This window comes from Hyla sarda, chromosome 2, assembly GCF_029499605.1.
Source record: "Hyla sarda isolate aHylSar1 chromosome 2, aHylSar1.hap1, whole genome shotgun sequence".
NCBI classification, from domain to species: Eukaryota; Metazoa; Chordata; class Amphibia; order Anura; family Hylidae; genus Hyla; species Hyla sarda.
In genome coordinates this window covers 55772405-55797877 of record NC_079190.1, presented here as the reverse complement: position 1 = coordinate 55797877, position 25473 = coordinate 55772405, and the positions used below count along the sequence as shown (strand labels likewise).

Here is a 25473-nt window from a genome sequence, read left to right as displayed (position 1 = left end):
TATATTTTTAAGTAATTCAATAGTTATTGTATAAAGAAAAAGAAGCCTGTAAAGCAGTGTCTCCCAACCAGTTTACCTCCAGCTGTTGCAAAATTCAGTGAATGGAATTAAGCTGCAATACTAGATATAGCCACTAAGAAAAAGTATGGCGCTGTGCCTGGTAAACAGTGACAAAGCCGCAGTGCTTGCTGGAGCATCGCTGCCCACATGAGAAGTTATTCGGGAAAGGAGGTTTGCTGGGAGTTAGACCCTTACAATCTGATACTGACAGCTTATCCCAGTGGTTCCCAACCTGTGTTCCTCCAGCTATTGCAAAACGACAACTCCAAGCATGCCCGGACAGCCAAAGGCTGTCCGGGCATGCTGGGAGTTGTAGTTTTGCAACAGTTGGAGGCACACAGGTCTTTCATTTTTTTTCCACTCTTTTTTTGGCGTTTTTCAGCTCTTTGGTGGTTTTGCAAAATCGCAGCATGTTGAACCTATAGTGTTTTTTTTCCCCTGAAATTGTGGCGTTTTTTCCCCATAGAAGTCTATGGGAGTAAAAAAACGCCAAGAAAAACGACATGTGGGTTTTAACTTTGGCCTTTTTGCAGGCAGTTTTTATTCTTTTTTGATACCTTTTTTAATAAATTTTCGTAGGGTACCATAAAAAAAATAAATAAATAAAAAGATACAGTAGTGATGGAAAAAAAATGTATCTAACGAAAGTTCCATTTTTTTTCTAAAATTATTATTTTTTTATTAATTCTTAAAACAGGGATCAATTTATGTGTGCGGGCAGGGCACTAAAAATGTAGCCGGTAATTATAAAAATGTAGTGTGTGTGTTTTTCACTTTTCTTTTCTTTTTTAACATTTTTTAGGTAGTACTACTACTCCCAGCATGGAACACACTGTTCCATGTTGGGAGCTGTAGTACCTGTGCTAATTGACAGATCGCCCGTGTCACTCCTGACACCCGCTGTGATCATCCTTCATCCCTGAGATGTGGAACGGCTTTCTCCTGCGCTCACATCTCTGCTCTGTACTCCAGCCGGCCACTCACCCTTCATATTTCCCGCTGAGGGCGGTGATTGGCTGCCACCATCTGGCCAGTCCCCACTCTGGGTGGAAAATATTAATGAGTGATGTGAATTTCTAATCACATCACTGGCCGGCCCGGAGTATAGTGCAGAAATGCGAGCGCTGTATAGAGCCGCATCTCTGCTATATTATGGACCATCACATTGGGTGTCAGGAGTGACACCCAGGGCGATCTGTCTATTAGTACAGGAACTACTATTCCCATCATGGAAGTGTGTTCCATGCTGGGAGTAGTAGTACTACAAAAAAAAAAACACTTAAAAAAAGTTTAAAAACCTTTTTATTTTTCCATCACCATTGCATCCTTTTTATTTTTTTTATTTTTTTGGTACCCAACAAATTTTGAAAAAAACATCAAAGGGGCCAAAAATTCAATTTCCACTCAAAGGCAAAAAACGCAAGAAAAAAAACCACCAAACACAGGAAAATGCTGTGACCTTTTTCTGACGCTTTTTTCTTGGGTTTTTTTGGGCCACAAAAAAAACAAGTAGAAACTTAGCCTAAAGGGTTGAGAGTAGACAGATATTTGAGATAGCATAGTAAGACTTATAATGTTTAGTACCTGGAGAATGAAATGACAGGAGTCTGGTGCTATAGCAATGTATAACGTATCTTCAGTTGCCAGGTAGAATAAAGCATCTGCCTCACTGAAGAGGATGACAGTGGCGCAGATGGCCAGGGGTCTGTTTGTTTTGGGTAGAATTCATTATGCTAAGTGTCACATGCAATTGTCTGTGTAAATTTTTTATATAAAAGCTTCAGCACTGATAAAGCTCAGGTCCCTGTAGTTAACTAATTCCACTTGTCAGGCTCCAGTGATCACAATGGTTTTAGTGTAGAAGAAAAGTCAAGCTTTCCAAGGACACGAGGGCAATGTCACGAAATTGACAAAAGTATCGGATCCCAGCTCATAATAACTTCATTCAGCCCCATTGCCACCAATGTATAAAATCCAGCCCCTACCATTGCAGTCCCCCTGATAAACATTTGGGAAAGAATGGGTCATCCTAAAGAGCTTTTGAATTCCATGGTGATATTGTAAGGCTATGTTCACACGGTAGAATTTCCGAGCAGTATTCTGCAAGAAATTCCACCAAAATTTACTGCCCATTGACTTTAATGGGATTCTGCTGTCCCATTTACACAGCCGAATTTCCACGGTAGCAAATCTGCATTCCGCAAAATTTTAAGACCTCACTTTAATTTTGCGGAGTTCCGCAAAGGAATCCGGCAATCCGGCCAGAAGAATGGAAGTTTAACGTAGAAAACAATAGTGGTCGCACTAAATTCCTGTAAAATTACTGGATCACTAACGTATCCCATGCAATTGAATGTGGGCTGTTGGGACCCGATAGTAGCCGTTTACATCCGACCCGTTTTAGGGTCCGAACGGCTGAAAGAAAAAAAAAAAAGAGCCGATCGGACCCTTAACGGATCGGATGCGAACGGCAATGTGAACCTAGCCTTAGCTGTGAATGGAGTGGAAATGTTTAAGAACCACATTCAGGTAGTGGAGACCACATGAATATCGGGGTCAAGTGCTGAGACGCATAGGGCAACGCTTTGCTGACTCAATAACTGCAGAGACCAAACCTCATCTGGTATTATAATCAGCCCAAAAAAGATTTACCTTTCTCTGCCAATCTCTGAAAAATACTATACTCTTCTATTGGAAAACCTCAGTATACTCAAAGGTAACCGAACTATTCAAAACTACAAACTACTGTTCCTACAAACTGTTACCATTACCATAATCAATAATACCATCACAATATATTAGCAACATTTCTACCAATCATACCACCAATGATAAATAAGATATAGATAAGAAAAAAAATTCCTAACCTCAAAGCGATCTGGTACCTGTGAATGACATCCTGCAAGACCCATTTTCTCAGGAGGTGCAACCTCTGAAAAAACCTGAGATTAAAACAATCTGCTGTTTTATTTACCCAACATGACATTATTACGGTTCAACCCTTTTCAACATAGTGTGTTTTCCAAGGCTTGAAAATAGTTGAACCGTTGTATTGTCATGTTGGGTGAATGAAACATCTGCAGATTGTTTACTCCCGGATTGCTGCATCTCCTGTGAAATATACACGTTAATGGGGAGGTGTTGGTTCAACCCCAAGAACAGTGTTTCTCAAGAGCGGTCCTAAAAAACCCCAACAGGTCATTTTTCTGGATTTCCTTAGTCTTTCACAGGTGATATAATTATGGTCAGTGAATCAGGCATTACAAAAAACATGACCGGTTGGGGGGTCTTGAGGACCGTGCTTCAGAAACACTGCCCTAGAACATTTGCACCCATATTCATTTGTGGACTTTGGTAGTGCTGCTCTAAACTACACACTTGACAAATAGTGTCGTAGCGTTATCGATCTTCCACTAATGTTACAGCTGGCACAATACAGTCTCCTGGCAATGTTCTCCTGGCGATCACCAAACTAAGACTTGTCCATCAGATGCTAGAAAGAGAAGTGAGATCCGTCACTCCACAGAACACATTTTTCCCTGCTCTAGAGTCCAGTGGTGGTGGATTTACACCCCTTCATCTGAAGCTTGGCATTGTGCTTGGAAGTTTTCCTTACAGCTGCTTAGCAATGGAAACCCATGCCGTTAAGTTTCCGGTGTACAGTTCCTGTGCTGATTTTAATACCAGATAAGGTTTGTAAGTTATTGTCTTTTATGCATTATGAACTTTAGTACTGGACATCCCCACTCTGTAACTTTATGTGGTGTCCGCTTCATGGCTGAGTTGCTGTGGTTCCTAGATGTTTTCTTTTACAGCTGATCATGGAAGATCTAGTAGGCATAGGAGGGTGTGGGAAATTCACAACCTGACATGGCGGCGTCCTATTACAGTACCATGCTGGAATTTGGTGATTTCTTTAGGGAGACCCATTCTTTAACAAATATTTCTAAACACCTGAGTAAAGATATTAATGGAGAACTCTGAGATGTAACAACTTATGTGTCAGATTCGCGGGGGGTTCGACCGCTGGGGCTCCCCGTGATCTCCCACATGGCGCACCGGCTCTTTGCATGAAAGGAGTGGTTTCAACCAGCATACGAAGCTGCGGACAACATGCCCCTTCCATGCAGCTTTATGGGAGAGCCGGAGTGCTGCTCTCGGCTATCTTCGGCTCTGCCATACAGCTGCATGGAGGGGGCATGTTGGCCGCAGCTTTGTGCTGTGGTTGAAACGGCTTCTTTTATGTAAAGAGCTGGAGTGCCATGCGGGAGATCGCGGTGGCCTAGCGGTCGGACTCCCCGCAATCTGACACGTATCACTTATCCTTAGGATAGGGGATAAGTTGCTACATCCCAGAGTTCTCCTTTAAGAAGGATGTGTGTTCCTATACACAAAGTAGACACTGTTATAACTACAAACGGGGACCAACTCCATGCTAATGCCTTTATTTGTAGAATGGAATGTTCTAAAAGCCTATAATATGTAGGTTTCCCAATACTTGCGTGCATATAGTGTATAATATATATATATATATATATATATATATATATATATATACACACATATTTTAGTCTTTTAATAATATTTTAATGTTATATAGTTTGGTTACTATTCTGGCCCACAAGTAAATACTGGGTGTCCTGTTACGGTGAACATATTTTATTAGTTGTGATGTAACATAGTAACATAGTTCGTAAGATTGAAAAAAGACCAGAGTCCATCTAGTTCAACCTATATCCCTAATGAGTACCTACTGAGTTGATCCAGAGGAAGGCAAAAAACCCTCATACTAGAGGTAAAAATTCCTTCCCGACTCCAATATGGCAGTCAGAATAAATCTCTGGATCAACATACTGTCCCTATAGATCTAGAATCCATAACCTGTAATGTTATTATTCTCCAAAAAAAGCCTTCAGACCGCTTTTGAACTCTTTTACAGAGTTCACCATGACCTCCCTCTCCGGGAGAGAATTCCACAGTCTCACTGCTCTTACAGTAAAGAACCCCCATCTCTGCTGGTGTAGAAACCTTCTTTCCTCTAAACATAGAGGATGCCCCCTTGTTATTGATACAGTCCTGGGTATAAATAGATCATGGGAGAGATCTCTATACTGTCCCCTGATATATTTAGACATAGTTATTAGGTCTCCCCTAAGCCTTCTTTTTTCTAAACTAAATAACCCCAATTCTGATAATCTTTCTGGGTACTGTAGTCCTCCCAATTCCCCATATTACTCTGGTTGCCCAACTTTGAACCCTCTCCAGCTCCACTATATCTTTCTTGTACACTGGTGCCCAGTACTGTACACAGTATTCTATGTGTGGTCTGACTAGTGATTTGTACAGCGGTAGAATTATTTCCTTGTCGTGGGCATCTATGCCCCTATTGATGCACCCCATGATTTTATTTGCCTTGGCAGCAGCTGCCCGACACTGGTCACTACAGCTAAATTTACTGTTAACTAAGACCCCTAAGTCCTTTTCCACGTCAGTCATCCCAAGTGTGCTCCCATTTAATATATAACCCCGTCTCAGATTTTTCCACCCCATGTGCATTACCTTACATTTTGTTACGCCGAGCGCTCCGGGTCCCTGCTCCTCCCCGAAGCGCTCGCGGCATTTCTCTCCCTGCAGCGCCCCGGTCAGACCCGCTGACCGGGAGCGCTGCACTGACATGGCCGGCGGGGATGCGATTCGCATAGCGGGACGCGCGGCTCCGCTCTCTAGGGCGCGCGCGCGCCAGCGCTCTGAGATTTAAAGGGCCAGTGCACCAATGATGGTGCCTGGCCCAATCAACCTGATTAGCTTGCACCTGTTCCTTGCCCTACTTATACCTCACTTCCCCTGCACTCCCTTGCCGGATCTTGTTGCCTCGTGCCTTGAGAAAGCTATTACTGTGTTACCCATACTGTGTTCCTGACCTCCTGCTATTCCATATTGACTACGAACCTTGCCGCCTGCCCCGACCTTCTGCTACGTCTGACCTTGTCTCTGCCTAGCCCTTCTGTCCCACGCCTTCTCAGCAGTCAGCGAGGTTGTGCCGTTGCCAGTGGATACCACCTGGTTGCTACCGCCGCAGCAAGACCATCCCGCTTTGCGGCGGGCTCTGGTGAATACCAGTAGCTACTTAGAACCGGTCCACCGGCACGGTCCACGCCTATCCCTCGCTGACACAGAGGATCCACTATCAGCTAGCCGAATCGTGACAGTAGATCCGGCCATGGATCCCGCTGACGTGCCGCTGCCAAGTATCGCTGATATATCCACGCTGGTCGCCCAGCAATCCCGACTGATCGCCCAACAAGAAAACCAGTTGTCGTACTTGACCACCATGACACAGCAACTTTAGTCACAGCTTCAGCAACTTCAGCCACAGCTACAGCAATTTCAGTCACAGCTACAGCAGCTGCAACAGCAACAACCATCTCCTCCGCCGGCTCCTGCACCTCCTCCGCAGCGAGCGGCCGCTCCTAACCTCCGCTTGTCCCTGCCGGACAAATTTGATGGGGACTCTAGACTCTGCCGTGGTTTTCTGTCACAATGTTCCCTACATTTGGAGATGTTGTCGGACCAATTTCCTACAGAACGGTCGAAGGTGGCTTTCGTGGTCAGTCTCCTGTCTGGGAAGGCTTTGTCTTGGGCCACACCGCTCTGGGACTGCGATGACCCTGTCACCGCCACTGTACACTCCTTCTTCTCTGAGGTTCGCAGTGTCTTCGAGGAACCAGCCCGAGCTTCTTCTGCCGAGACTGCCCTGCTGAACCTGGTCCAGGGTAATTCTTCAGTAGGCGAGTACGCCATCCGATTTCGTACTCTCGCTTCTGAATTATCTTGGAACAACGAGGCTCTCTGCGCGACCTTTAAAAAAGGCCTATCCAGTAACATCAAAGATGTGCTGGCCGCACGAGAGATTCCTGCCAACCTGCATGAACTTATCCATTTGGCCACCCGCATTGACATGCGTTTTTCTGAGAGACACCAGGAACTCCGCCAGGAAAAAGACCTTAATCCCTGGGCACCTCTCTCACGGTATCCCTTGCAACCTACTCCTGTGCCTCCTGCCGAGGAGCCTATGCAAGTAGATCGGTCTCGCCTGACTATTGAAGAGAGGTCTCGCCGTAGGGATAAAAATCTATGTCTGTACTGCGCTAGTACCGAACATTTCTTGGTGAATTGCCCTATTCGTCCTCCACATCTGGAAAATGCACGCACGCAACCTGCTCATGTGGGCCTGGCGTCTCTGGGTACGGAGTCTGCTTCTCCATCTCTCTCTGTGCCCGTACGGATTTCTCCTTCTGCCAACTCCTCCTTCTCTGCTGTGGCCGTCTTGGACTCTGGTTCTTCTGGAAATTTTATTCTGGCCTCTTTGCTTGATACGTACTGCATCCCGGTGACCCGTCTCATCAAGCCGCTCTATATTTCTTCGGTCAACGGGGTCAAGCTGCACTGCACTGTGCGTTATCGCACAGTGCCCCTGCTTATGAACATTGGACCGCATCTCGAGGAAATAGAATTTTTGGTTTTGCCTGGCTGTACCTCTGAAATCCTCCTCGGTCTGCTATGGCTCCAGCACCATTCTCCCACCCTTGACTGGACCACCGGGGAGATCAAGAATTGGGGTCCTGCTTGCCGCAAGGAGTGCCTCACGTCTTCTCCCAGCTCCGTCTGTCGGTCCTCAGTGTCTCCTCCTGTGCCTGGTCTCCCCAAGGCCTGTCAGGACTGTGCCGTCCCCCCTCATAGTCCCCGTCCTGGTGACACTCTGCCCCGTGTAAAACCTCACCCTCTGCCCCCCCTCCCCATTCCCACTGCTTCTGGACTGTCTGCCATGCATGGGCATTCCCAGGACTTCGCTGTCCCCCGGAGGGAGACTCTACAGTCGCTCCCGATGTCCTCGTCCTCTGTGGAGCGACATCCCGACAAAAAGAGGGGGAGACCTAAGGGGGGGGGGGTACTGTTACGCCGAGCGCTCCGGGTCCCTGCTCCTCCCCGAAGCGCTCGCGGCATTTCTCTCCCTGCAGCGCCCCGGTCAGACCCGCTGACCGGGAGCGCTGCACTGACATGGCCGGCGGGGATGCGATTCGCATAGCGGGACGCGCCCGCCCGCGAATCGCATCCCAGGTCACTTACCTGTCCCGGTCCCCGGCTGTCATGCTCTGGCGCGCGCGGCTCCGCTCTCTAGGGCGCGCGCGCGCCAGCGCTCTGAGATTTAAAGGGCCAGTGCACCAATGATGGTGCCTGGCCCAATCACCCTGATTAGCTTGCACCTGTTCCTTGCCCTACTTATACCTCACTTCCCCTGCACTCCCTTGCCGGATCTTGTTGCCTCGTGCCTTGAGAAAGCTATTACTGTGTTACCCATACTGTGTTCCTGACCTCCTGCTATTCCATATTGACTACTAACCTTGCCGCCTGCCCCGACCTTCTGCTACGTCTGACCTTGTCTCTGCCTAGCCCTTCTGTCCCACGCCTTCTCAGCAGTCAGCGAGGTTGTGCCGTTGCCAGTGGATACCACCTGGTTGCTACCGCCGCAGCAAGACCATCCCGCTTTGCGGCGGGCTCTGGTGAATACCAGTAGCTACTTAGAACCGGTCCACTGGCACGGTCCACGCCTATCCCTCGCTGACACAGAGGATCCACTATCAGCTAGCCGAATCGTGACACATTTGACAGTGTTGAACCTCATATGCCACTTCTCAGCCCAAACCCCCAAACTATCCAGATCCATTTGTATCAGTGCACTGTCCTCTATTGTGTTTACCGCTTCACAGAGTTTAGTATCATCTGCAAAGATTGCTACTTTACTATTCAACCCCTCTACAAGGTCATTAATAAATATATTAAATAGAATAGGACCCAAGACTGACCCCTTTGTTACCCCACTAGTAACAGTCACCCAATCAGAATAAGTACCATTAATAACCACCCTCTGTTTCCTATCGCTGAGCCAGTTACTTACCCACTTACACACATTCTCCCCCAGCTCAATCCTTCTCATTTTATGCACCAATCTTTTATGTGGCACCGTATCAAATGCTTTGGAAAAATCCAGATATACGACATCCAGCGATTCCCCTTGGTCCAGTCTGGAGCTCACTTCCTCATAAAAGCTGATCAGGTTAGTTTGACAGGACCGATCCCTCATAAAGCCATGCTGATATGGGGGTCATACATTTATTTTTATCAAGCTACTCCAAAATAGCATCTCTTAGAAAACCCTGAAACAATTTACATACAACGGAGGTTAAACTAACAGGTCTGTAATTTCCAAGGTCACCTTTTGTCCCCTATATTTGCACCACATTTGCCATGCGCCAGTCCTGGGGAACAGTCCCTGTTACTATAGAGTCCCTGAATATTAAAAATAGAGGTCTGTCTATTACAATACTTCATTCCTTTAGAACACGGGGGGTGAATGCCATCTGGACCTGGTGATTTGTCTATTTTGATTTTTTGTAGGCGGCACTGTACTTCTTCCTGGGTTAGACAGGTGACCTGTACTGGGGCGTTTACCTTATCTCTCTGTATTTCACCTGGCATTTCATTTTCCTTGGTGAATACAGTGGAGAAGAATTTGTTTAATATATTTGCTTTTTCCTGATCCCCGTTTATAATTTCTTCCTCATCATTTCTTAAAGGGCCAACACATTCATTTTTGACCTTTTTGCTTTTTCTATAGTTAAAGAACATTTTGGGGTTAGTTTTACTCTCTTTGGCAATGAGTCTTTCTGTCACTATTTTTGCAGCTTTTATCTGTATTTTACATATTTTAACTTTTTCTCTATAGCTTTTTAATGCTTCTGCACTGCCATCCTGTTTTAGTAGTTTAAATGCTTTGTTTTTGTCATTTATTGTTCCCTTAACATTTTTATTCATCCATATTGGTTTTCTTTTATTTCTGACCTTTTTATTCCCATAAGGTAAATACATCTTACAGTGAGAATTTAAGATATTCCTAAAAGTCTCCCATTTAGTGTCAGTATTCATATTTTTGTGGACATTATCCCATTTTATATTGTTAAGGGCTTCTCTGAGTTGATCAAACTTTGCTTTCCTAAAGTTCTTTGTTTTTGTGGCCCCTCGAGAGATTCCCTTATTGAATAACAAGTTTTAATGTATTATATTATGATCACTATTTCCTAGGTGTCCTTCTACAATGCACATCAGTTACTCTATCAGATCTGTTGGTTAATAGTGTTGAGTGGCATAGGCCATATTCGAATTCGCAATATTTCGCGAATATATGGCCGAATATTCGTCATATATTCGCTAAATTCGCATATTCGTAATATTTGCGTTTTATTTTCGCATATGCGAAAATTAGCATCTGTGAAAATTTGCGTATGCGAAAATTCACTTATGCGAAAATTCACTTATGCGTAAATTTGCATATGTGGAAATTAGCATATGCAAATTTTCGCATATGCGAACATTCTCACGCCTGTCTCACACAGTAGTATTAGAGCCTTCTTTACACCACACAAGCTGGAAGTAGAGAGGGATGATCACTGTGATGTTTACTGTGAAAAAAAAACAAAAACGAATCTTCGTAATTGCGAATATATAGTGCTATATTCGCGAATATTCACAAATTCGGGAATATGCGATATTCGCGAATAAAATTCGCATTGCGAAAATTTGCGAGCAACACTATTGGTTAATATCAAGTCTAGTAGGGAGCCCCCTCTGGTCGGGCCCTGCACCATTTGGGACAGATAATTGTCTTTAGCTATAGTCAGAAACCTGTTTCCTTTATGAGATTCACAGGTCTCAGTCTCCCAATATATATCAGGATAGTTAAAATCTCCATTATTATCACCTCATTCTGATTTGCTGCCTTATTTATTTGCTTCAGTAATTGATCTTCTGCCTCTTCCATTATATTTGGTGGCTTATAGCAAACCCCTATCAGAATTTTTTTATTATACTCTCCATATATTTCTACCCATAATGCCTCCACATTATCGTTTCCCCCCGTATATCCCCCCGCAGTGCGGCCTTCAGACTGGACTTTACATAAAGACAAACTCCTCCCCCTTTCTGTTTTGTCCGATCCTTCCTGAATACTATAACCCTGTTGACCGCCCAGGCACAACTATCATCCAACCAAGTCTCTGTTATACCAACTATGTCATAATTTTCCTCAGACATCAACCACTCCAGTTCCTCTGTTTTATTGAACAGACTTCTGGCATTAGTCAACATGCAATTCAAAGGTGTATGATTTTTCTTCCTATGAAGCCTATCCCTATTAACTATTTTAACCCCTCCCTCTGCTCCACCCCCAGGTATATTACTAAGTCCCCCCTCTCTATCTACACTATCCTCCCCCTCTACTTTGTAGGTTCCCTCCCCCCCAGTCCCTAGTTTAAACACTCCTCCACCCTTCTAGCCATTCTTCTCCCCAAGCACAGCTGCACCCTCCCCATTGAGTTGCCGCTGCCTCTTTGGTGTGGCTCGTGGTAGAGGTAATATTTCAGAAAATATTACCTTGGAGGTCCTTGCCTTAAGCTTGCAGCCTAAGTCACTGAAATCATTTTTAAGGACACTCCGCCTACCTCTTACTTTGTCATTGGTGCCAATATGTACCATGACTGCTGGCTCCTCTCCAGCCCCACCCAGCAACCTGTCAACCCGATCCGCGATGTGCCGAACTCGAGCGCCAGGAAGACAACACACTGTTTGGCGATCCCGGCCTTTGTGACAGATCGCCCTGTCTGTCCCCCTAATAATAGAGTCCCCCACTACCAGTACATGTCTGGCCTTCCCTGCACTCCTTCCTCCTCCTTACTGGAGCAGACATCCCCCCTGGCAGTCAGAGGCAGTATCTTGCTGTAGTACTAGCTTTAGTTTCCCCTACAGTGCCACCAAAGGAGATAATAGAGCATTATAATGGTCCTATCAAAATCCATGGGCTGTCTTTGAAGTGTTTAGGAGAAAAAAAAAATCACTCTTTATAGTCATTTTCGTCTATGGCTAATGGAACGAGACCCTGAACAATCCCTTTGTTGACTTCCTTGGAATAACTTAGGTATTTGTAAATGCATGTTCTAAACCACCTACACACTTTAAACTGCTTTTATTCTCACATCATTTTTTTAAAATGTTTAGTTCAGGGCCAGAACAAGGGATCAATGGAGCAAGCAGCCTCCTAGCGTTATACTGAGAATGGAGTGCTGTGGAATGGAGTGCTGTGTCTGTTAATGATGAAGGTGCAAGGGTAAAATGACTGCATTCTTTTAGTACATTGGCAATGGGTCATTATATATGAAGGACGTAAAGGATGGAACCTGAAGGAGCTGGATGACACCACTAAAGGTAAGTGTTTTTGACCAATAATTTGATTTTAAGGGATTAAGGGCCAGGACACAAGAGACAATGAAATGAATGACCATCCATCCAATAGCTCCAATCAGAGTGCATTCTGAAAATGCTGCCATTGGCATAAATAGTGCTTTTCCCACCCCCTGCTTTTACCTTTTACTCAGATACTCTACCTGGTGATTGCACCTTGGTCACTTGTCTTTTCGGAGATGAAATTGCTGGTTTTATAACTTCTTGATCTTTTTGGGTCTCCTTCTTCAATCCTGGAAAACAATATACTGCATTATTTAAAAACATTATCAAAGTGACTTTAATGCTACAATCACACCTAAAGCAGTCTAAAGTTTGTGGTATATGTCGGCATACTGACGGATTGTATATCTGTATATCAGATTCACTGATTTCAGTGGCCCGAACACAGTCTAGTAGTTACTATGTTTGGTCCATATCTGAGTATTTACAGCAGTGTTTCCCAACCAGGGTGTCTCAAGATTTTGTAAAACTACAACTCCCAGCAGGCCGGACAGCCTTTGGCTGTCTGGGCCTGCTGGGAGTTGTAGTTTTGCAGCAACTGAAAGCATTCTGGGTGGGAAACACTAATATACAGTATTATTTTGCAGGAACCCAAACACAGATATTCTTGCTTTTTAGTTCAGTTTAGTTCTATATCTGGTCTATTTCCATGTACATAGGGGGAGATTTATCAAAACTTGAGCAGAGGAAAAGTTGAGCAGTTGCCCATAGCAACCAATCAGATTGCTTCTTTCATTTCTGGAAAGGCCTCTGAAAAATAAAGGAAGCAATCTGGTTGCTATGCTCAACTTTTCCTCTGCACTGGTTTTGATAAATATCCCCCTATGTACTTGGAAGTGGACCAGTTGTAGTCACTGCTACATTATATTCGGTCCACTGAAATCAATGGATCTGGTGCAGGTACGTGGCGGTATTGACATACTGTTCTACTGACATATACCATAAATGTAGGTTATTTTAAAACTGTAGATAGTGAGAGACAAGTAGTCCGGCACTACAAAACTAAGGCTTCAATTTAGACAGGTGACTTGATGTGGATGGTGTACGGATTTTACAGAATATGATGTCAGATAGGGTGGAGCACAAATCCAGTAGAATGCACAAACAATGTAGACAAGAAAAACAGGGATTGAACTCACCATCCGTACAGCGTTTTATTGATAGTTGTCAGGCATTACAAGCTGGTGTAAGAGCGGAGGTGGGGAACGTAACCGGGACAGACTGTTTCACGTTTAGTAACACTTCTTCCAGCCGGTGTACACTGGCTAGAAGAAGTGTTACTAAACGTGAAACAGTCTGTCCCGGTTACGTTCCCCGCCTCAACTCTTACACCAGCTTGTAATGCCTGACAACTATCAATAAAACGTTGTACGGATGGTGAGTGCAATCCCTGTTTTTCTTGTCTACATTGTAGGTTATTTTAAGATGTGAACAAAGATGTAGAAACTACAGTGGTAAAAAATGTTTCCTTATCTTCAAAATAAAATTTATTGTAAGAAATAATGAACTATATAAACGTACACCTTTGAAACCATTTATTTACAAACACAAAAGAACTAAGATGAAAAAATTACACTATTTAGCAAATAGACTTCTTTTAAAGGAGTTATCCATTATATAAAAAAACACACACAAAAAAATTATCCCCTATCCACAGGATCACGGGGGTCCGACCACTGTTAAATAATTCAGCAACATTCTACCGGGGTTACATATTTACAATGACGTAGAACACCGTGTCACTGCTTTACACAAAGGAACGTATGTAGTTCACACAGAGCTGCCGTAATCTTACTGTATTATGGCACTTATTGTGATCTTCTTCCCAAATCCAAACTAAATGCTGTGAAGTGTAAAAACGTGCGCTCACAGTGGCCTTTGATGTGATAGTAAGGGCGAACTCTTCCAACTTTGGAAGATGAACCAGCCAAGCCATATCTGAATACTGTACCCCACTGCAACCCATCAATGTCCAAAATCTATGGAGCTTGGAAAGGTTTCTAAGTAAAAAATAAGGAATAAAAGACAGGAAAAAAGGGAGGACAGCGCCTCGTGTAATTCCGTGAGACAAGTAGGTCCCTAGGTACTAGGGTGGAATTGTGCTCACCTTGGGCGAACCTTGGGTTCATGCATATAACCCCTCCGTGTTGGGGTACAGATGTGCGATCTGGAGCTGCAGCCCGCTGATCCGGCCGGTGTCCTTGAAGGGGTCGGCAATTACAGTAGAAGTATATTTGAAGAAAAAAGGCTTGCGATGGCGCTGCTCGATCGGGTGAAATTCACAGGAGTCCAGATGTAAAGGGTATCAAGTTTTATTGACACGAAATACAAAAGGACAAGACATTTTACACAATACATGTATTATGTAAAATGTCTTGTCCTTCTCTATTTCGTGTCAATAAAACTTGATACCCTTTACATCAAGTAAAAAATAAAGAATCATGAATGCAGAGAAATAGTTTTTTCTTGCAGTGAAGTGTTTTACAAAATACAGTCCTCCAGGGACAAACAATCTACACCAGTAACCTGCACTAGAGTTTCTTCACTAAAGTACAGAATGTCTATCAGAAACTCAACCTGGAAGCTGAAGACTGACAGCCCTATGGTACCACAAATGACCTTCCAGGCAAGATGCTAGGTTGTGCTAGGAGCTGGTTGAATTTGGCGCTTTGTTGCATTCAGTCATTAGAAGAAAAGTTAGTCATATGGTTCTCCCAGCATAAAATAGAAGGGACCCAATCAGATATAAAGTGCCCCCGTAAGGTAACAGAACATTTGACAGTAAGTATTTGTGGTGACCCACGGTGATGGCAGGACCACAGGGTTTAGGTGGATGGGGCAAGATGGTATTAACCCCAGGAGCAAGGTGTTATTAACCCCTAATGTTCATGACGCCAGGGTGTTTTTTTTGGTACCGGAACCACTCAAACGGTATCTCCGCTATTCCAATGGCTAGGCAGTGAAAGGAGAGTCCACAACCAGGTTATGGCTTAACAGAGGCTTTACTGAGGTCAGATAGGTGTTATTATCTTCACAGCTAGGCCAGAATCCCAGAGAGGTGGCCAGGAACACAGAAGGACCTCACAGCTTGCTGGGACCAATTGTACTTGTAATAGACTTTAGATAATTGACTTGAGGCTCTACTAGACTGTAGGTAGTAGTGACAGCAGACATAGACTTGGACTTACTGGAATGACTGTAGATTTGAGGCCTTCCAGGTGCTGGACACCTGCACTGAGATATCTGGTCCTAACTGTTCCTCAGTAAATTCACAAGAGAGAGAATTGTAATGGCCGCCCCCTTATATAGAGGGAGCTGAGCCAAAACCCATTGGTCAAACTGCGGGTCATGTGTTAAGCTGGTGCACTCTGCGTAACATGTGATAACATAAACTTAACATGTGACATCTCACAGGTCCTTTAGATGACCTCTCACAGGTCCTTTATACTTATACATTAATACACTGACTACATTTCTATGAAAATAAATGATATTATAGTAACAGCAGGGGAGACACTGCAGGAGAGCCTCAGGTCACTGGGGGACTCAACCTGAGTGTAGTGCAGGACCATGTCCTGTACTGGGACATCACATATTGATCAGTCAGAGTCTAAGCGTTCAGACCCCCACTAAACATTAAAATATGCTGAATAAAGAAAGTGTGTGACCGTGTGCTTCCCTCCATGGCTGTATGTGGCTGTTCACTCCCTGGCTGTGTGTGGTCGTGTGCTTCACTCCCTGGTTGTGTATGGCTGTGTACTTTACTCCTTGGCTGTGTACTTTACTTTACTCCCTATGGAGCAAATCCATCTTGTGCAACTAAAAGAGTGATTGCAATGAACCAGGGAGAGAAGCACACAGCCGCACACTTCTCCCAGCTTATTCTAATGATATGTGGGGGTTTGAAGACTTAGATCCTGACTGAGCAAGACTTTGGCATGTCTCTGTATCATTCCAAAAGTTTTGTTAAATGACAGGGACCCTGTATTAAAATCAGAAATGTCGCCACTTAGAAGTACCTGGAGCTCATATGTTTGTTCATACAGTTGTCCACATAGTGTAAACAGAGAAAGTGCACCAAAGCAAATATCTGGGCAAACCATTACAATGCCAGGTTGTGCCAGGACTGAAGGGATTGTTTTTGTTTAGCCCTTCACCCCTTTTTTGTGACCTTTAGGCTTTCCATTGTTGCTTAAAACTCTGGAGAGGAGAGTTCTGGCACCCCCATAGTAAAAGAGAATGCACCAGGATTGCCCCTATAGGAGCCACATACAGTATGCTACATAAGATGTATACACCCAAAGATGCATACACCGATAGAAAGACAGACAGATAGATAGATATAATGGTTAAAGTAATTTGCTTATTTAAAGAAGCCAGATATAAACACAGCAGTGAGATATATAGGAAAGATACTCTTAGCACAAATCACCAATTTCCGCACTATGATTAAGCATAACGTTTTACATTTTGTTCAGGCGCCCTGCTATGGGGGTCACACTACACTTTTCAGTTTTGGAGAGATCTATAACTTTTTTTTGTTAAACATGGTTACGTCATGGCTCTTATTCAGTGTGTTACATACAGACCATTTAGGTTCTTCTTCGGTCATATTCAGATCTACAGACTTTGGGAATATAATGTACTCAATGTATCATCTTCACAGTGAGTGATCTCCTTAACAAGGCTCTTTATCAATGCACTTCACCATTAAGATCTTCTTATCAAAGATTCATTATCTATTATAAAATCAAAAGACTCTTAAATATAACAAAATATGTTCGCACTCCTCTATAATTATTATGCCCCCCTGCAGTGACAGCCACTAATATATTCTTACAGATCCATTTTTAAAATTGGGAATTTAACACATAGGGACAAAACTAGAAACGGTAAATGTTATGGTTTAGTCTTGCGGAGCTGTCGTTTGTAGGGGAGCTTACTGAATAATGTTTCTTATTAAGCTAAAGGAGTATTGACACCCAATGTCTAATTCATGGCCTATCCATGATAACAAGAAAACAATAACCAGTGCATTGCTTCCAAATAAGTCTTCCCAGTTGTAGCAAAGTTTCCCGAATGCTGTATCTTCGCCTCACCCATAGAGATACATGGAGGGGGTGTTACGTTGTCGGCGCCACTTCGTGAGGGGGTCGGCACACCCCATTCAAGAGCAGCAGTGCCATGTAGGATAGGGGATAAATTGTCCTGCACGGCAGTACTCCTTTAAGCAGCACTTTGTTGAGGTACAAATATAGACAAGATATGCCGTAAATGTATCAATAGTTGTGAGTGCCATCTTTATAACCCACAGCTATTTCCGGAAATGGGATGGTGGGGGAAAAGGGGGAAATTTATGAAGCCTTTTACCCTTTTTTTTTCCCTGTCTAAATTTGGTGCAAAATTTTGGCGCAGTGAGTTTTTGCGCCTTTTCTTTGCGCCTTTTTCGTTTACGCACATTCCTTTGGTTGGCTGTTGTATGTGTGTTTTCAGTCGAGTTTTTGCAGTAGTCAGGAATTTATGAAAATTTTACTTTTTTAAAAGGTGCAAAATTTGGCGCAAACCTTTTAAAAAGGCCCAAATCACCTCCATAAAAAAAGTGGCATACAAAACACACATTACAAAAATTAGTTGAAATTTCTCATTAATATGCGGTAAGCAGATCACCTTGTTATTTGAAATATAGAGATACTTTATTTCCTATCATAAATATAACTAAAACTTTCAATATGGTTAGGATGGACATGTTCAAAAGTCTGGATATTTGTAATGAAAATATTTGAAATGTTAAATAAAAGACATTCACAATGAAGCTACTAAACTGTCCTACAGTAACACAAAGAATCACCTCTGAAAGAGCTTCCTGGAACTATCACCTGTAAGGTGGGTAAATATACACATTTCTGAAATTGCACCAAATTTATAGCTCGACTTGAACATTTTTGTAAATTTGGTGCAGTGAGTTAAAAAGCCACCCATTAAAAAAAGAGGAGTAAAAAAAACACATACCACAGCCATTATTCATAAGTACCCCCCAAAGTGTCTACAAAGTGTTTAAAACTCTGAATACATGTGATGCAAGTCATTTAGACAATACAAAATTCTGGCACAACAGCACATTTTGGCCCAGTGTCTCCCTTTTTTTGAACCTATGGAAGGAGAAAAAAAGAGAGTAGAGAGGACAGCGCCTCGTGTGTTATCCTATAAACCGGGGTCCCAGCCGGGACTGGAGTAGCGAGGTCTCTTTAAATTTGTCGCTCACCAGATAAAACAGGCATGTCACTCTTTTAGGGTACTAGATGGAGAAAAGGAGCGAACTGCAAAGCCCAAGGTCCAATAGGAGAGAATAGGATCTTCTCCCGTGCAAGTAAAGAAAGGAGTAGGATAAACGGGACCTTTGTGTAGGCGCTGATCGCAGAATCCAGACCATTCAAACACCAGTGTGTCAGAGAAAAGTGCCAGGAAGGCACTACATTTATTAACAAACTTCCAATGACGTGCTTCGGAGGGTATATTCTCCTTCTTCAGATTGGCATACAGGAATGGGCACCAAACAGTGCTTTTTATACAATAAAATGGACGCCCACTTAAGGTGGGTGGAGCTAAACAAATAATTCAAACTTGCTGATATGGTTAAAAAAATACAATAAAGCTTCTTAAAACATTCTGACTGTAACTGTTTTAAGAAGCTTTATTGTATTTTTGAACCATCTCAGCAAGTTTGAATTGTTTGTTTTAGTTCCGCCCACCTTAAGTGGGCATCCATTTTATTGTATAAAAAGCACTATTTGGTGCCCATTCCTGTATGCCAATCTGAAGAAGGAGGATATACCCTCCGAAACACGTCATTGGAAGTTTGTTAATAAATATAGTGCCTCCTGGCACTTTTCTCTGACACATTGGTATTTGAATGGTCTGGATTCTGCGATCAGCGTCTACAAAAGGTTCCGTTTTTCCTACTCCTTTCTCCCTTTTTTTTGGTAGACTCACTACATAACCAATACTACACAGTCTCTGTGCTGCACCAGCACCACTTACTCAGGTATTTCTTATGTAATTTAATCCTACTTGAAAAGGATTGGGTCCTGTCTCTAGCCACTGGTGGACATGCAGTCCATTGGCATATTAAATGCATAGTGAGGGAGTTTGATGCCAACTTTCCTTAGTAAAATTACTTTGGTGCCAGGAATGCGAATGACAGAAGCATCTAAGGAGTTACGGTGTGTGATTGGGATCAGAGATGTCTCTGATCTCAGCCTCTACAGTGGGCTAGGAGCTGTAAAATACAGATAGCACCTGCAGGTATTTACTTAAGCACAACCCCTGTGCCCACACCATCCCCATGCCATGACAGTAGGGTGGTTCTGAGGAATGACCTGTTCACCATGATGTGCTGTGAAGAAGTATTACAGGAAGAGGTGATGAACAGACATTACATTTAAGTAATGCCTTCAATGCAATGCTGATCCTCTATTCCCATAAATTAAATGTCACATCTTATGATGACAAAATTTCATCCCGGAAAAAAACTCATACAACATGAGGCAGGTCTGTTCACTGTCCAACAATATTTTGGTTGTAGGAAATATTTCATGTGTAGAAATAAAGTGCATTGGCACCCATGTATTCCCCTTGAATTTAAACTTTGTTACATTTCTACCTGTGCTATACATATTGCTGTGGGCAGAGTGGTACCCCCATTTAGAGTACGCTCTAGGCAGCTGCCTATTTTGCCTATAGGCAGAGCCGGCCCTGTCATTGCGCCTGCCCAGGGATCTGGTCCATGTGGCTCATAGGCTGCAGGACTGAAGAGAGAGCTACTGCAGTTATCATGGGAACCAGGACTAGGTAACTATGAAAGTATTTTTTTCTCATTGGTCACAATACAGCATTGCTAATACAGATGCACAGGAGAATTATTATGACAGAGATTTATTATGATAAGAGATTTATTACGATATATGGGCACAGGGGGAATTATTACTATATGGAGGCACAAGGGAAATGATTACTGTAAGAGGTACAGGAGGCATTATTATCATATGAGGGTACGAAATTGATTTATGACTTTATGGATCACATAGGAATTTATGACTATATGGAGGCACAGAGGGCATTTTTACAGTATGGAGCACAGGAGGGTATCATTACTATATGAGGCACAGAAGGCATTATTACTATATGAGTCATAGGAGGGAATTATTACCATATGAGGGAACAGGAGACATTATTACAATATAGGGGAACAGGAGAAATGTATTACTATATGAGGGCACAGAGGGTATTATTACTGTATGGGGCACAGGAGGGCATTATTACCATATGGGTATACAGGAGGGATTTATTAACATAAATGGGCATAGGGTTAAGTATTACTATATGGGGCACAAGTTAATTATTACTATATGGGGACACAGAGGGGATTTTTACTATATGGGGAAACAGGAGTCATCATTACCATATAGGGTATAGAAGGGTTTTATTAACATATGGGAAAGCAGAGGGCAATATTACTATATGGGGGCAGTGTGGAGGCCTAATAACTATATGAGGGCATATTAATATATGAAGCACAGAAAGAATTTAATATTATATGAGGGCACAGGGGGCATTATTACTATATGGGACACAGAGAACATCATTACTATATGGGGCATAGAAAGCACTGTTACCACATGGGGGCCTTTGTCTGTCTGGGCATACTGGTAGTTGTAGTTTTGCAACCACTGGAGGCACCCTGGTAGGGAAATACTGGCATGAGTATATGAACAGCTCCCATTAAATTCAATAATAAATCAATACTCTTCCATTGCAAAAAAAACATGTCCGAAATAAGGGAAGAATAAGTTTTCTAGTAAACAGAAAAACAAGTAATAAAAACACATTTTGCCTTAAAAGGTTTTTTAAAAGCATTTGAGAGGAAATATTTTTACTCCTTCATACAGATAATATCACTCTGTATGTCTATAGATCAGAAAAGAAGAGAAATTTGCTACAGTCTGCAAAAAAACATACGAAAAACACAATCTTCACTCGCACAGCTGAACTAAGCTGCAAGGCTTCCTGTGATTTCAAAAATGCCTCAATCACAAAGTCATTAAAAATGATCAGGTTTCTGTCGGCCATGGATAGTGGGAATAGCTAATGGAAAATGGTAAGATTTTTTTAAATCTATCAAATTGTGCCAATTCATCTGCGGTACCTTGGAGGACTTCAATGTAACGTTACTTAAGACTGGCAGAATACGTATTCCAATATGACACATTTACACATATTAAAAAAACGTTTTCCCAAGAAAGAAATTATTGGCAAGTCAATTTCATACACAATGAAGGTGTCATAAGTGGTGGGCCAACTGCTTGGACTGCTAACAATTCTTAGAATGGGGGTCCTTAAAGGGGTACTCTGCCCCTAGACATCTTATCCCCTATCCAAAGGAAAAGGAGTAAGATGTCTGATCGCAGGGGGTCCTGATGCTGAGGACCCTCAGTGACCTTGGCTGCGGCACATCTGGTGCATGAAGCGAACTTTGCTCCATGCCGGGGTTGACTGGTGATGCGGGGCGGAGGCTTGCGACGTCAATACAAGTCTATGGGAGGGGGCGTGACGGCCGTCACGCCCACTCCAATAGACTTGCATTAAGGGGGCGTGTCTGTGATATCACAAGTGGGCGTGGTCGTGATGTCACGAGCCTCGGGAGCTACAACCGACACTCTAAATGAACTCCGGTGAAGCAAGGAGATCACAGGGGTCCCGTCGCTGGGGACCCCTTTAAGTTCATTATTCCAAACTGAGAAAGCATGTAGAGCAGTGGTCTCAAACTGTGTATATTTACATCCTTGGCCGGCCCCCGAGATATAACGGTGACCCCGTGTCATATTGGGTCAGTCCCGGCATGTATCTGAAGCCAGGACCCGGGGCTAATAGTGTGCGGCAGCGATCGCGGTGCCGCACGCTATTAACCCTTTAGACACAGCGTTCAAAGTTGAACGCTGCGTCTAAAACGAAAGGGAAACCTTCCCGGCTGCTCAGTGGGGTTGATCGGGACTACCGCAGTGAAAATGGGGTGTCACGATCAGCTGGGACACGAGCGGAGGTCCTCATACCTTCCTCCGGCGTGTCCCTGCAGCGATTGATTGCTCCAAGCCTGAGATGCAGGCTTGAGCAATCGACCGCCGATAACACTGATCAATGCAAAGCTATGGCTTTGCAGTGAACAGTGTATAAGATCAGTGTATGCAGTGTTAAAGGTCCCTATGGGAGCTATAGAACTGCAAAAAAAGTGTAAAAAAAAAGTTAATAAACGCCATTTAACCCTTTCCCTAATAAAAGTCCAAATCACCCGACTTTTCCCATAAAAAAAACATGTAAATAAAAATAAATATAAACATATGTGGTATTGCCCCTTGCGTAAATGTCCGAACTATAAAAATATATAATTAATTAAACCGCACGGTCAATGCCGTACGTGCAAAAAAAAATTCCAAAGTCCAAAATAACATATTTTTGGTCACTTTTTATATAATGAAAAAATGAATAAAAAGCGATCAAAAAGTCCGATCAATACAAAAACTTCAGATAACGGCGCAAAAAATTAGCCCTCATACCGCCCCGTAGGTGGTAAAATAAAGAAGTTATAGGGGTCAGAAGATGACAATTTTAAACTTATACATTTTCCTGCATGTAGCTATGATTTTTTCCAGAAGTCTGACAAAATCAAACCTATATAAATAGGAGAACAAAGAAGCAGTAGATCCAGCATTTTTCTTCCAGCATTGATGTGTTAGCTGATTTTATCCGAGTGCTGTGTTACAATAAAGCTGCAAAGAATAGTGCTGGATCTACTGCTTCTTTGTTCTACTATTGGGTGTTGTCTGGACACCGATCCGTGCACATTGGAGGGGTTTTGGTGAGCTGGACAAGTGTCTGTGAACTTTGCTATATAAATAGGGTATCATTTTAATCGTACGGACCTACAGAATCATACGGACCTACAGAAAAATGTACTGCGTAGAAACGGAAGCCCCCAAAAGTTACAAAATGGCTTTTTTTCTTCAATTTCATCGCACAATTATTTTTTTTCCCGTTTTGCCGTAGATTTTTGGGTAAAATGAGTAATGTAACTGCAAAGTAGAATTGGTAGCGCAAAAAGTAAGCCATCATATGGATTATTAGGTGCAAAATTGGAAGGGTTATGATTTTTAAAAGGTGAGGAAGAAAAACGAAAGTGCAAAAACGGAAAAACCCCTGCTCCTTAAGGGGTTAAGAATCACTTTGCATAACAAATGATGTGTAATTGTGAACTGACACCAGCCCACTTATGTGTTTCACCAGTTTAGGCTTCTGGAATCTATCCAGTTGATTAGGTTGATCTTATTAGTGAAACTACAGTGATGAGATTCCACCCACTCTCTTTGCAAAGCCAAGGGACTCATTGTAAATATAGGCAGCATGAGAAAATCATTTCAGTGTGGGAATACAAATCAGTATGGCTGAAAACCAAACCCCCGTATCTCGGGAAAGGAGGTATATCAAGAAACTCTAAAAAGGTGTGTGATCAGGACACCCTAAACTATTTCATGATATCTCATTTTTGGGGGTTTTCCACTATTTAATTCTCAGCCTATTTTATGGCATATAACCTGCTATATGATGTTCATCTCTCAGTTAAGCTGCTCTAAGCTTACAGCATCCTCCTTTCCAGTAGCCTTAGGCTTGTGTGAGAACAGCCAATAGAGAAGCTAGAAACTTATCCTGTCAGGTCGGTCTCTGAAACGTGATGTTTCCTCAATAAAACAGGGTAATAAAAGGTATAAAACTACTAGAAAGTAGGTCAAATATTTGCTTCCTTCAGACTGTAGAGTGTGCGTGAGCTGCCTAATGCTTGACTGTTAATAACATCACAATATGTTGGAGGATTTACAGTAAGGAGACTAATATAATTGTAAGAAATGGGGATTGGCTTAGATCTGAATGCTTCCATGACAAAAAGGGTAATGGGATTCTAACCCCATTACCATTTTTTGTTATGGAATCAGTCAGAATCAGTCAGATCCCATCGATGTGAGTCAAACAGCGTAACGCGGAACAATTTTTCCTGTCCAATGTCTTCCCGATGGCACAGAAGAGTATTGGGCATTCTGGTGGTGCTAAAGTTGTGGTTTCCAGGGCTTGGTGGGCTTTTTAGTAGGGAGGGCTTGTTCCCCTTTGTTGAGTTCGACCAATATTATGGTCTAGCACTCAAGGTCTCGCCCCAGACAACATGTGAAGTAACCAATATAATGAGAGGACTGGAGAAAGGCCCCAAATCTGCAGCACAAAGAATGTGGTTTGTTTGAAATTGTAAAAAAAAAGTCTTCACTTCTGTGGAAGAACTATACATATCATGAATAGTTGCTTTAAAGAGTATTCCGGCCAAAGACATCTTTGGATAGGGGATAAGATGTCTTTGGCCAGACTACCTCTTTAATATATTTACCATTATTCAATTTCGTCACTCAATAACAAGGGCTGGTCGTGAGACACACTACTTATCATCTACTCTCTCCCAGTCTACACGTCTGTGTCTCCCGTTGGCTGTCTCCTGTCCTGTATGTCTTCCTTTCTCACCTCCCTCTGTAGCTCTGTTTCTCTCTCTCTTACTCTCTTTCTCTCTGCACTGTTCCCAAAGTTCCATAGTAGTTATACAGGATCAGGGTGCACTCACACCACGTTTTAGCTATACAGGGACGGGATCCGTCAGGAGGGAGTGAAAAACCGGGCACTCCCATATCCCAGCCGGACCCGGCCCCCTTCTCAATTATTTGAATGAGCCAACCTGAGTCAAACAGTGACTCTGGTTGGCTCATTTTTGCCCCGTATCCGGTTTTCTGACCGGACTGAATACCGTGGGATCCTGCAGTTTTCAGTCCGGTCAGAAAACTGGTCCCCCCAGCCATATAGCCCCCCCCCCCCCCCCCCCCGTATAGCTAAAACATGGTGTGAATGCACCCTTAGGCTGTCATTCAGACCTTTTTTTGTTGCCTTGGGCTAGGGGACTGTGGGCCTTCCGTCAAGCTT

The 25473-nt window shown here is 43.1% G+C and overlaps 1 protein-coding gene across 3 annotated transcripts in view; it reads right to left on the bottom strand.

Moving 5' to 3' along the window:
- Window positions 1-25473, bottom strand: part of MTUS2 (microtubule associated scaffold protein 2) — a 697108-nt gene that overhangs the window by 161620 nt on the left and 510015 nt on the right. For all 3 annotated transcript variants that reach the window (XM_056561844.1, XM_056561842.1, XM_056561843.1), the window contains exon 6: window positions 12555-12644. In XM_056561844.1, the coding sequence (XP_056417819.1) occupies window positions 12555-12644 (90 nt within the window). The remainder of the gene's footprint in view (window positions 1-12554; window positions 12645-25473) is intronic.